Consider the following 13,027-nt stretch of genomic DNA (forward strand, 5'->3'; position numbering starts at 1 on the left):
CCCCCCCCCCCCCAGGGAAGAAAAGACTGCTGATCCTCCTCTCCCAGTGCAGAAGCCAAGGAGGGAGCTGTCCGTTCAGCACCACGAGACGCAGGGCGCGGGCGCCAGGCGGGAGCTGTCCGTTCAGCACCACGGGACGCAGGAGGGAGCTGTCCGTTCAGCACCACGGACCGGGGAGCCGGGCCTGCAACAGGCGAGGTGCGGGGTGGAGGGGTGGGGAGAGGGGGGCGGTGGGTAGCTGACCTCAGACCCCGGAGCTCGGCCGGTGGAGCCGCACGGCCCCCGCCCTCCCCACCAGCCCCGGACCCCGCCGTCTTCTCTCCAGTTTGCGCGGGGGTGTGGGGAGCAGGCGGAGAGCTTTCCTGGGAGGCTGGGGAAGAAGCAGCGAACACTCTTCTCGGGGACTCGCCTCTCAGCAGTGCTATTTTTTACCATCCGCCCTCACCCCCGGCACACGCGCCTGCACGCACACTCGCACACACACGCGCGCACGCAACACCATCAGACCTCCTCTCTCTCTCTCTCTCTCTCTCTCTCTCTCTCTCTCTCTCTCTCTCTCTCTCTCTCTTTCTCGTCTCTCTCCCAGGGCAAGGGGTCGGGCTGTGAGAGGACTCCAGGCTCATCTCAAAATCCAGCTGGCAGCTGCTCCATGCTTTCTGTAAACCATGCCCTGCACGGACCCTCGTCCTAGCCAAGCCCCTTAAGGAATGAAAGGAACTCGGGATCCTCCAGAGGCAGCAATGAGGTGAACGAACCCCCTGGAGCCTGCACCCTTCTGAGGGCCATTCACGAAGACAACCCCAGCAACTGGAGAACGCTCAAGACAGGAAATCCCGGCTTTGCCCACGTCCCTGTGGATGCCGACAAGAAGAGATCTGGAATTTGGGGAAAGCTTGTCCTAGGTTAGCCAGCTGCAGAGAGATCCCTACCACCCCCCAACACACACACACACACACACACACACACACACACACACACACACACACACACTGCTCCCCCCCCCCCCAGCCGTCCAGAGTACCATGAAGAATTATGAGGATGTGTGACCGAGGAATTCAAATGTTGATCACAACTGTAGGCGCTTTCGCAGCTTTTAGCTTAATGACCATTGCAGTGGGCACAGACTACTGGTTATATTCCAGAGGCGTGTGTAGGACTAAGTCTACAAGTGATAACGAAACGAGCAGGAAAAATGAAGAAGTAATGACCCATTCGGGGCTATGGCGAACCTGCTGCTTGGAAGGTATTTACAAATTCCTCTCCCTGCCTTTAAATAATCCTGCTGCTGCTGCTGCTGCCAGACGCCGCTGCGGGTGTGCTGATGTTTGGGGGAGAGGGAGGCAGTGCTTGGGGGAGCCAGGAAGAGTTGAGATTTGTTTCTAAGGACGTATGGATGTGCAGATGCTACTTTCAGCACGGCCGGTGTTTGTGTGGGATGGGGAGGGTAGGGGTCTTGTTGAATTGTTTCTTGTGCACGTGTGTGTGTGTGTGTGTGTGTGTGTGTGTGTGTGTGTGTGTGTGTGAGAGCTCATGTCATGCTCTAAGCAGCTCCTGCAACTGTGAAATCTTCAAATCCCCAAATCCCTCAGCATACTGTGAACTGCTTAGATCTCTGGCTAAAGAAGGAAGTCTTTTGGATTTGTGGAAATTGTATTCCAATGAGTGGGGTGGGAAGGGTTGGGGCAGGAGGAAGGAAGGGAGACAGGAGGAGAGCTGGGCATTGGTGGTGGTGGTGGTGGTGATCTGATCTGGCACATTCTGTGCTATTACCATATCTCCTACCCTCATTTCACCCATTTCTTCTGAGTTTGATCTAACTATATATTATCATAAATCTCTATGGGCAAGTTGTTCAGGGGTAACATACATGAACCCTCCTCCCCCCTCCCCAGTCTCCCCCTACCATGCATTTATAGAAAACCTCCTGGTTAATCACATGTTTCATTATTTTGGATCTAAACAAAACTGAAGTCTTGCTGATCTGGGATCCACCTGACTTTATTTCTAAATCATTTCTCTCATGCATACCTCACCAAAAAAATAATGATGATGAGAAAACAACCACAAATACGTTTCCATGACATTTCTACATGATTGATTCTCCAAGATGTGTAGTTTCTCCTCGTAATTCTAGAAAACTGAAGAGTTTGTTGGGAATTATAGTGAGGAGGGATGTATAGCCCTCCGGAGTCTATCTCACAGTCGAAGTTGCTTATGACATCCTGGGTAATCCCTGGATGTCATGGGGAGTGAGCAGAAAGATAAAGGTGGAAATCAAAGCTCTGTGGAACTGCGGGCCCCAGGAAAGTCACTGGATTAAAGAGGCAGAGGGAGTTGTCTCAGGCTTTCTGGTGATCTGGGAGGCTGAGACCCAGTGACAAGCAAGAAAATGGGTTTCCTGTGTGCTCCCCTCCCCTCCCAGCCATTGGTCCTTCGCTCCACCGGCAGAACTCCCACCCCACCCCTGGGGCTGGCATTTGTCAGGGCTTCTTGAGGCTGTGCATTTCTGTAAATGACTTAGAAAATCATGCTATGACATCACTTGCTAGTGGTATATTGCATCATTCCTTGGCTTTCTGCCCAGGTCTCGACGCTTTCCTGACTTTGTCGCTACTACAGTTGATTCTGGTTTTCCAGCACAGATTGGCAACTGGTGGGAAAGCCAGATTAGAAAAAGGGCTGTTTTCAAGGCAGGCAAAGGTCAGGGGAAGGCAGCAGCACTGAGTGCTTTTCCAAAACTGGATGCAATCTTGGCTAAGACACTGATCCTTTCCAAACCTCCATTTGGCATCTGAGAAGTGATGTGTTTTGAATTGGTGGTCTTAAGCGAACACGGTTTAACATTTACACTGGATCCTTTGTACTTGGAAAAAAATGACAAAACAAATTCTTTCCTAAACATTGACAGAAACCTAATATTTGCAATTCTTTATGGCTATTCCCAATTAAAGGAACTCTACAATTCCCTCCACCCAACTGAGCGTTTTTATAATGCTGATGGATTGAATATTTTGATGCCTATAGAATTCTAGAGGTAGCAGAAGAAAAGTACAAGGATTCTGTCAAGCCCTAAATGGCTCATGGGTGTATCTGTCTATCACATTTTACCCATTTACAATTCTGCTGTCTCTTCTAACCAAACCTAGAATGGCACAATCAAACAGCAGTTCTGTTCCTTTTCCTGTGCTTTAGGAAACACTAAACCTATCCAAGCAGAAATAGGGTCTGAAACCATCAAGCTCTTCTTCAGAAGTTCTCAACTGATGGCTTTCCTTTGCTCCAACCCACAGTGTGTACCAGAGGAGTTGGTCCCCACTCAGGCACTCTGAGTGCCAAGTGGGAGAAGCGAGAAATAAAATCAAAAGGGAACTGCAGGAGGCTGGAGATATGTCTTGGCTTAATGGTAGCGTGATTGCCTAGCATGTATGATTCCTCAGTAGAACATTTAAAAAAAAAGAATGAATTACGTGCAGTAATGATGTCTGCTTAGGCAAGTAAGTCTGAGAAAATTGATTGCAGTCTTTACATGATTTGTCCTAGCTAGTTCTTCTTGCATTCTGAGGTACTGTGTATTGCGCTTTTTTTTTTTTTTGCCAGTCCTGGGATTGGCTCAGGGCTCGAGCACTGTCCCTGGATTTTCTCAAGGCTAGAGCTCTACCACTTGAGCCACAGCACCACTTCTGGCTTTTTGCTGTGTATGTGTTACCGAGGAATCGAACCTGGGTCTTCGTGCATGCTAGACAAGCACTCTACCACTAGGCCAGACTCCCGGCCCCGTGTATTGCTTTTTAAATGGTGTGTGTGTGTGCCACTACTGGGGCTTGAATTCAGGGCTTGAGTACTGTCCTTGAGCATTTTGCTTAAGGCTGGTGTTATACCACTTGAGCCACCACTTCCCTTCTGGAGTTTTGCTCATTAATGGGAAATAAGAGTCTCAAGGACTTTTCCTGCCTGGACTGGCTTTGAATTATGATCCTCAGATCACAATTATCCTCTTGAGTAGCTAGGATGGCAGGTGTGAACTACGGGTGCCCAGTTACAACTTTGCTTACTGTGAGAAATACATCAGGTGCTCGAGGAACTTGCAAATCCCTCTGGTTTCTGCATAGCCCATGCAGCAGGCAGTATCAGCCCAAGGCATGCCTAACCTCTGTGCAGGTGACACTCACTGTACAGTCATTGCTTACAGGGCAGCTACCCTATTGCAGAGCCATAGTGTCCTGGTTTTCGTATTTTAAGTACTGGTGGGTAATTGGGGGATTACATCTCAATTTTCTTTCAATTGAGATATAAAATACATAAATTTAGACCATCCAGTTCTTCCATACTGTATTTAAGAGTTACAAGATAGCGGGGAGGGAAATGGGTACCAAGACATGTGAAAGGGTATCAATGTATGTGAATTAATGCACCTTCTATCTGGCAGATATCATGTAACCCTTTTACTAATTACAATGAAAATAAATAAATAAATAAATAAATAAATAAATAAAAATAATCAAAAAAAAGAGTTACAAGATAATGTAGCTATTTTGTCCAAAAATAAGGGAATGCTAGCTGGGCACCAATGGCTCACACTTACAATCCTAGCTACTCAGGAGGTTGAGATCTGAGGATCCTGGTTCAAAGCCAGCCCAAGCAGGAAAGTCAGTGAGAACTTTACTTCTGATTAACCAGCAAAAAAAGCTGGAAGTAGAACTATGGCCCAAGTGGTAGAGCACCCGTCTTTAGCAAAATAATAATAATAATAATAATAATAATAAACAACTAAGATATAGTGTCCAGGCCCTGAGTTTAAAAACTAGGACTGGCGCACACAAAAATGCAAACAAAAGGTGAAGAAAATGTTCAAGTCTAACAAAATAATAGCAAATGCTCCCAAACGTCCCCAGTCAGTAGAGATTTTACATAGATCATCAGACTCTTCTGCAGATTCTGTGCTGCCATAGGGCCTTGGTGGAACTCTGAGAATGTCAATTTCCAGAGTATTTATGGCATGAGCTGAAGTGTCCCGAGCTGCACAGTAGCCCTGGAAGTGATTCGATTGTTCAAGAAGAACTCATCACTCAAAGAAAAAGAGGAGATTTCTGCTTTCCTTTCTACACCCAGCAGAAGATACAGTTACTATGCACTCATATTATTGTAAGGGGTGTGTGTGTGTGTGTGTGTGAGAGAGAGAGAGAGAGAGAGTGTGTCCTGGGGCTTGAACTCAGGACCTCAGCACTGTCCCTGTGTTGTTTTGTTTTGTTTGCCCAAGGCTAGCATTCTATCACTGATGCCACAGCTCCATTTCTGACTTTCTGATGGTTCATTGGAAAGAAGAATCTCACAGACTGACCCTGCTTGGGCTGGCTTTGAACTGCCATCCTCAAATCTCAGCCTTCTAAGTAGCTATGATTGCAGGCATAGTTTCCAGCTTCACATTGACTGTTCAGAGTTAAGAAGCCCCAGCTCGGAGTGGGGGACATAATCTCCCAGCATGATCACACATAGGATGCAGGAGGAACCAGACAGACACAGTGACAGCACCAGCATAGGGTACATTTGGAATGGGGGAAAAAAAAAAAAACCCTTTGAAGAGACTCCCACAGTGAGAAAGCAAAACGATTGCTTGAGTCATTATCAGGCAAGGCTCACGCAACATTTACAATGCCAAACCCCAACTTGCCATGCGTCCTCAAAGGCAGCATGAGAGCTGAATGAGGACATGTTCCTCATTAAGCAAACCTTTTGAAGTTCCAGATGCAATCAAAGCGATGCCCTCTGATAGCGGCTGAGAACCCTAGGTGCTAATCACCGATCTGTCATCCACAGCTAGGTGAATTGTATATCTGGTTTCTCTCCTTTGGACCTCAGGTTCAACCAACTGAAGGTCAAATTCACTGGATGCTGGTGGCTCACACCTGTCATCCTAGCTACTCCAGAGGCAGAGGTTTAGAGGACTATAGTTTGAGGCCAGCTGAAGAAAAGGCTTGCGGGGTGCTCAACAGAAAAAGCTTGGCAGGATAGTTCACACCTGTCCGCTCAGCTATAGAAATAGGAGGTCGGAAGCCAGGCACATGTTGAGAGGGAAAAAAAAAAAGCAAGTCCCTCTCTCAAAAATAATCTGAGGACTGGGAATTTGGCCTAGTGGTAGAGTGCTTGCCTAGCATGCATGAAGACCCAGGTTCAATTCCTTGGTACCACATACATAGAAAAAAAGCCGGAAATGGTGCTGAGGCTCAAGTGGTAGAGCTCAAGCCTTGAGAAAGTCCAAGGACAGTGCTCAGGCTCTGAGCTCAAGCCCAGGACTGGCAAAAAAAAAAAACAAAACAATAATAATCTGAGCAGAAAGAGCTGGATGGATGGCTCAAGAAGGGACATGCCTAGCAAGTATGACGCCCTGAGTTCAAACCATAGCACCATGAAAAGAAGGGAGGGAGGGAGGGAGAGAAGGAAGGAAGGAAGGAAGGAAGGAAGGAAGGAAGGAAGGAAGGAAGGAAAAAAGGAAGGGCCAGATGTAAACTCTGAATCCCAGATTGCAAGCAACACATTTAACTATTTAAAAAAAAATGGGACCATCCAAACCTTTATCTACATTATGGCTTCATGGTCTGAAAAATTACCTAAACAACCTTTTCAATCCCAACTTTCTAGTTATTTTTCTACTTGCTCTGGAATGACTCTAAATCAATAGTCATTCTTACAATTCTTTTTTGTTGTTGTTGTTAAATGGTGACTAAGAAAGGAAAGCCCTGCTAGTATTTTAGGACAAAAACAACGTCAAATGACAGAAAAGAGGTTCAATTCACTGTTTCTGCTACAGATGGGCTTGACTGACACTCAACATCTGGCTGAGAAACTGACAAAGATTAGCCAGTTATTAGAAGTTCCCCCATATTTCCAAATCTCCAGATGGCTCAAGTTTTTCAGCCAGATGGGCTTCCAGCTTTATTTATGAATGTAGCAACCTTCAGAAAGGCTTTAGCGCTGTGGCTGAGGAAGAGGGGAAAGAGAGAGAGGGGAGAGAGAGAGAGAGAGAGAGAGAGAGAGAGAGAGAGAGAGAGAGAGAGAGAGAGAGAGAGAGCACATGGGTGGAGAAGATGATGGTTGCTCTAAGATAATGCTAAACTGTACTTCTCGTAACACTGTTAGACCCTAGTAGAATACTAGGGATCTTATCTACTAGAGACATTGGTATATGCCACTATAGCTTAGAAACCCTACCAAGTAGTCCCTTCGGTCCCACTGGCTTTAGACTTTGCCATGTACAGGATGTTTAAGAGTTTTGTTTGTTTTCTTCCCTGTTGTTTTTTTCTTAATTTTTGTTGTTGTTGTTGTTGTTGTTGCTATTGGTTGTGGGGCTTGAGCTCGGGCCCTGAGTGTTGTCTCTGAGTTCCTTTGTGCTCAAGGCCAGTGCTCTACCACTTGAACCATAGCACCACTTCTGGGTTTTGAAGGGTTAATTGGAGATAAGTCTTACAGGCACTTTTCTGCTTGGGTTGGCCATAATCCTCAGATCTCAGCCTCCTGAGTAGCTAAGATTACAGGCCCAGAGGCTGTAGAAAACCATGAAAATTCCATGTATGGTTTTGTCCAGGAGAGGGTCATGTGATTTGTTCATTAGAAGAAATAACACTACATTTTGTGGATTTATGTCCATCTCCTAAGGACATTCATCAGTTTTAGATCAAACTTGGCGATGTCATTCCAAGATACTCTTTTTCACTGAAATAGATACAAAACTTCTTCCACTGAAAGAATTTTGTCATTCTCCTGGCTTCCTTGCTGCCGAGTTTGGGTAAGACTTGACATGCGTTCACTATGTACTTTAGGGGAACTGTGCTTTTAACCATTTTGAAAATTATGTTTTGACATATGGAAGCATCCAAAGAAAACAGTTCCTTGAGGTTACAGAGAAATCTAGACAAGATCATGGCTGTTCTTTTCCCATGTCCCTGTGACCCAGCCAGAAACATTATTTCAATGTAGGAGAAAATGTGCCTTTAATAATATATGAATCAGGCACTGTAGCAACCCCTTCAGTCCACCCAGTGGGTTGAGAAGGGTGCAGAGATTGGGAGGGTTGTAGCATTGTTTTGTTGTTGTTGTTGTTGTTGCTGCTGTTGTCAGTCATGGGGCTTGAACTCTGGGCCTGGGCACCGTCCCTGTGCTCTTCAGCTCAAGACTAGTGCTCTACCACTCAAGCCACAAGGCCACTTCCGATTTTCTGGTGGTTAATTGGAGATAAGAGTCTCACAGACTTTGGTGTCTGGGCTGACTTTGAACAGTGATCTTCAGATCTCAGCCCCCTGAATAGTTAGGATTACCGGCGTGAATCACTGGCACCTGGCTGGGAATTTAGGAGTTGTCCAGCAAGTTTGAGGTCTGCCAAAGCATTTCCCCTGAAAAGGCCAATGAATGCTATGGTCTCCAGGGAAGGAAAAGTACATAGTGATAATCCAGAAACAGCTGTCAGGAAACTAAAATCAATACACACCTTCTATGCCAAGTTACCAAGTGGCTGTCTGTGGCATTTGTTCCTGGACCATCCACTGGGTGCTTATTGCTTTACTTAGTGACACATTGGCTGGCAGGCATGATTTGAAGGAAATATGTCACCAAAGCTGATTTGATTCTCATAGCTTCTTCAGAAGATCACAGTCACTATGAGTGTGTGTGTGTGTGTGTGTGTGTGTGTGTGTGTGTGTGTGTGTGTGTGGTGTGTACTTAGGTTCCCTTACTAAAACAGACCTGGTTTTCTAATCCATCACCCCCCAACCCCCCACCTCCTTAACTACATGCCAGGCACTTGGGTGAACAGAAAGTGTAACTAAACACAAGTCATTCTCACACCAGCCAGGAGTGGAAAGGTACTATGCCTGGGATCAGAACTGTGGGACGGTGGCAGACCTGGGACCAGAAGTGAATGTCACCCTAACAGTTGCCTGTCATGATTCACAAGTGCAGGCCTGGTCAGATGGGCTCGCTCTACTCTGAAAATTAAGGAGCCTAACTGTTCCCAGATTTGATTCCAGCTCCACTAAAGCAAGACCGAGGAAAAGGATGATGGAGCCGACAGATGAATAGTTGTTAGCCCATGGCTGGGAAAACAGAAAAAGGAGGGGGGGGGCTGGATGTCAGCCATTTGGAAGCCAGAACAAGTAATCCAGGCAGGTGAACAGAATTGGAGCCACCCACCATTTCCATCTTGGAACTGGGAGACTTTGCAAGCTTGGGGTTGCTGTTAAAATTCAGGGCTGTCCAGCTTTAGGGGGATGAAATTTGGGGGCATCATTGATTTGACTTCTTTGAGCATTAAACTCGAGGTCAGGCAGGCGTCAAGGGCTCCATTCTTTATCCATCTCCCAGTTCCTGGCTTGTACAGCTCCTACATTTACCTAATAGCTAAAGCATCTTTTTCTTTTTTTTTTTCTTTTGTGTCAGTCATGGGGCTTGAACTCAGTGCCTGGGTGCTATCCCTGAGCTCTTCTGCTCCAGGCTAGCACCCTACCACTGTGAGCCCATAGCATCATTTTTGGTTTTCTAGCGGTTAATTGGAGATAATCTCTCACAGGCTTTTCCTGCCCAGGCTGGCTTTGAATCTCCATACTTAGATCTCAGCCTCCTGAGCAGCTAGGATTACAGGCACATGCCACCAGCACCCAGCCTCTTTTTCTTTTCTTTTCAAAAATTATCTTTAAGTCTGGTGCTGGTGGCTCATGCCTGAAATCTTAGCTACACAGGAGGCTGACATCTGAAGATCACAGTTCAAAGCCAGTCCTGGTGGGAAAGTCTGTGAGACTCTTATCTCCAAGGAACCACCAGAAAACAGAAAGCAGAACTGTGGCTCAAAGTGGCAGAGAGCTAGCCACCAGTGAAAGACCTCAGGGACAGCACCCAGGCACTGAATGCAAGTCCTACAACTGACAGACAAAAAAGAAAAATTAAAAAACACATTTCTGCCTGGGAGTTTGGCCTAGTGGTAAAGTGCTTACTTAGCATGCACAAAAACCTGGGTTCGATTCCTCAGTACCACATACATAGAAAATGCTGAATGTGGTGCTGTGGCTCAAGTGGTAGAGCTCTAGCCTTGAGAAAGCCCAACGACAGTGTTCAGGCCCTGAGTTCAAGCTCCAGGTCTGGCAAATGTGTGTGTGTGTGTGTGTGTGTGTGTGTGTGTGTGTGTGTGTGTGTGTAATTTAAGTCGTTTTATGGAGGATTTTCAACTCACCATGTCAGTTGTGAGGACAATGCATCTTGATGAAGCCCAATATTCCATCGTTCTCCCCATCTCTCCCCACTGCATCTCCCCCTCAATTTTTCTAGTTCCATTCTCACATATGCACCTTGAATATCATGATTACATTCGCCCACATTTCCTCTTTCCATTCACCTACACCCCCTCTCTCGATCTCACCCCACACACGTATCCCAAGTTCCAGCTTTCTGCTATTATCTGTTAGCCTGTAACTCAGTTGCTCAAAAGATTTATACCACTGGAATTCTCCCCTGTGTGTACAACTAATTTATGTATATATATATGTTAATGTATGTTAATATTAATGGAAGTTAATATTTTAACAAGTTAATATATTTATGTGTATATGCATATGACTCTGTATAACTATATATATATATAAATTAAATCTAACTTCTTATTTTATTTATTTTTTTGGTGTTGGTTCTAGGGCTTGAACCCAGACCTTGGAGGAAGTCCTTGAGTTTTTTGGCTCAAAGTTAACATTCAACCACCTGAGCCATAGTCCCACTTCCAGCTCTCTGGTGGTTGATTAGAGATAAGAGTCTCATGGACTTTTCCTACTTGAGCTGGCTTTGAACCGTGATCCTCAGATCTCAACCTTCTACGATGTATATGGGGTTACAGGAGTGAGCCACTGATACCCAGCTTAGATCTAACTTCTACATATGAGAGAAGGCTTGTACCCTTGGTCTCTCTGAGCTTAACTTCACATAACTTTTTCCAGGTCTACCCATGTCTATCCTGATGAATAAGTATGTATTGATATATCTATATCTAGGTATCTATCTTCAGTATTAATCTATCACATTTCTTGAGTCCTGAAAATCTGTATCATATTTAGCATCTCTTATTTCCTATTTCCCCCTGGATAATTATCCACAGTAGGCCCATTGCCAAATTCCTCCAATATGCAGGGTGAAAACTTGGAGTCAAAAACAAAGAAAATACATGTGTGTGGACATATTGTGCACAAACCCAGCAGACTCTGTGCCTAAGAGTCTATGTCTTTGGTTACCTGAATGTTTAGGGAATCGGGCTTGTTTTCCACTGCTCGGTATTCTGTAACATATGCAGCTTGCACGGCTGCCCTAAAATACAGTAATTCCTCCCTGTGACATTAAAGTGAACTCAGAACAAGCACAGTTAACGACCACAATCCCTTCCTCACCTCCTCCATTCCAAACACTCTCCCTGGAACCTGTGGAAACTGGTTTTGATGCCAACACATATTTACAACACACATTTAGACATATCTAGACACGTGTTTACAGCCAATTGTGATGACCCTTTAGCCAATCACAAGACAGCCTCACCAATTAGCTGCTCTTAGGCTGAAATGCCTCAAAGGACGTATTACCAAGCCAGTTCTGATTGGTCAAGATATTATACTTTTCAGCGCCCCAGTGCATCTGGCATATGGTTGTAATGTGCTTAAGGTTTGGAGAAAAAGGAAGAGAAAAAAAAATCAAATGAAGAGGTGACAGTGTTCAAGTCAAAGGCCTGCTGTGTTTCATGATCATTCTTTGTTGTTCTTAAGCACCGTGCAGGTAGGAGGTGGAGAGTCCAGAAAGAATCTGATCTGAAGCACAGAAATTAGATCTTAAGCATTACCATCTAAAAGGCCATCTTCCAAGAAGAGCCCCTGGGGCTCCATGGTAGACCCATAGCATTGGCTTAAGAAATAGAGAATAGAACCCAGGTGACACCCTCCTTTCAACCAACAAGCCAGGTATGGTGGGACGTGTCTGCTAAAATCCAGATCATTGTAGGGCCTTACGTGGAAGTTCTAAGGATCTAGACTTTGACTCTGGAAGTTTTGAAGAACATGCGCTTGAGTCTGGCTCGACTCTCTCAGGTGCTGCAATATATCCTGTGACTCAAACAAGACCTTTAGCCTTTGCTAGGCACAGTAGTTCATGCCTGTAATCTCAGCTACTCGAGGCATGATAGGAGGATCGCAATCCACCACCGTCCATCCTTGAGCAAATCACGTGAGATCCTATCTGGAAAATAACCTGAGGCGCTCAAGACTGGAGGTGTGGCTTCAGTATTTGTGGCTAGCGCACAGGAGGCCCTGAGTTCCAACTCTGGTCCAAAACAAAACCAAGCAAACCCAAATCTACTTTGGCTCCCGTTGTTCAACTTTTGCCTTAGTTGTTTTCTAGTGTGGAAGGAGGTGGTAAAGTAACATTTCAAGATCACCTTTCTTCCCCCAAATCCACACAGCCCCTCATTATTTTCAATCGTGCATTTCTCATCGTGAAATGACATCGCTGTGGAAACTTTCAGTACTTCACTAAATCAAAGGTCTTCCAGCCATCCTTCCTGCAGGGTGATGGCCCCTGACTAACTCTCAGACTTTCCTCCATGCAAGGATTACCTTCTCCACGTAGAGACCCAATCAGAGGTGCCAAGCCTGTGTGTTGCCCTTGGCTGACCTCCAGCTTGGGTCATCTGCTCTGCTCGTGATGGCTCAGTGGCCACCTGATGCTCCATACTATTACACTAAGTCCTGAGGATTCAGGGCTGACTGGAGCAGGCCTGACTCCCGAACAATGCTAGAGGAGAAGGGACCCAGGTGAGCTGAGCTCAGAACAACAGAAGCTTAGAGTAGGAGGATCCTGGATGAGACAATATCCAGTTGTCATGGAAATGTTTGCTCAGGGATGTGAGTCCCCAAAATCCCTGGTCCTCAGAGATGCTCAAAACCCATTTGCCAAGCACATAACAAAAGCTCATGTAGAGTACACACACTTGTCTTTGCACTGGGGCCAGAGTCCATAC

General features: G+C 45.7%; 1 protein-coding gene across 1 annotated transcript in view; it reads left to right on the forward strand.

Moving 5' to 3' along the window:
* The first annotated feature begins 522 nt into the window (after positions 1-522).
* Cacng3 (calcium voltage-gated channel auxiliary subunit gamma 3) overlaps positions 523-13,027 on the forward strand; it is a 74,107-nt gene continuing 61,602 nt past the window's right edge. Inside the window, 1 exon segment of the mRNA XM_090357849.1 lies at positions 523-1,243. Within this exon segment, the coding sequence (XP_090213975.1) occupies positions 1,033-1,243 (211 nt within the window). The 5' untranslated portion in view covers positions 523-1,032.

The sequence above is a fragment of the Megascapheus bottae genome, chromosome 25, assembly GCF_031878675.1.
Source record: "Megascapheus bottae isolate mThoBot1 chromosome 25, mThoBot2.hap1, whole genome shotgun sequence".
In the NCBI taxonomy this organism is placed as follows: Eukaryota; Metazoa; Chordata; class Mammalia; order Rodentia; family Geomyidae; genus Megascapheus; species Megascapheus bottae.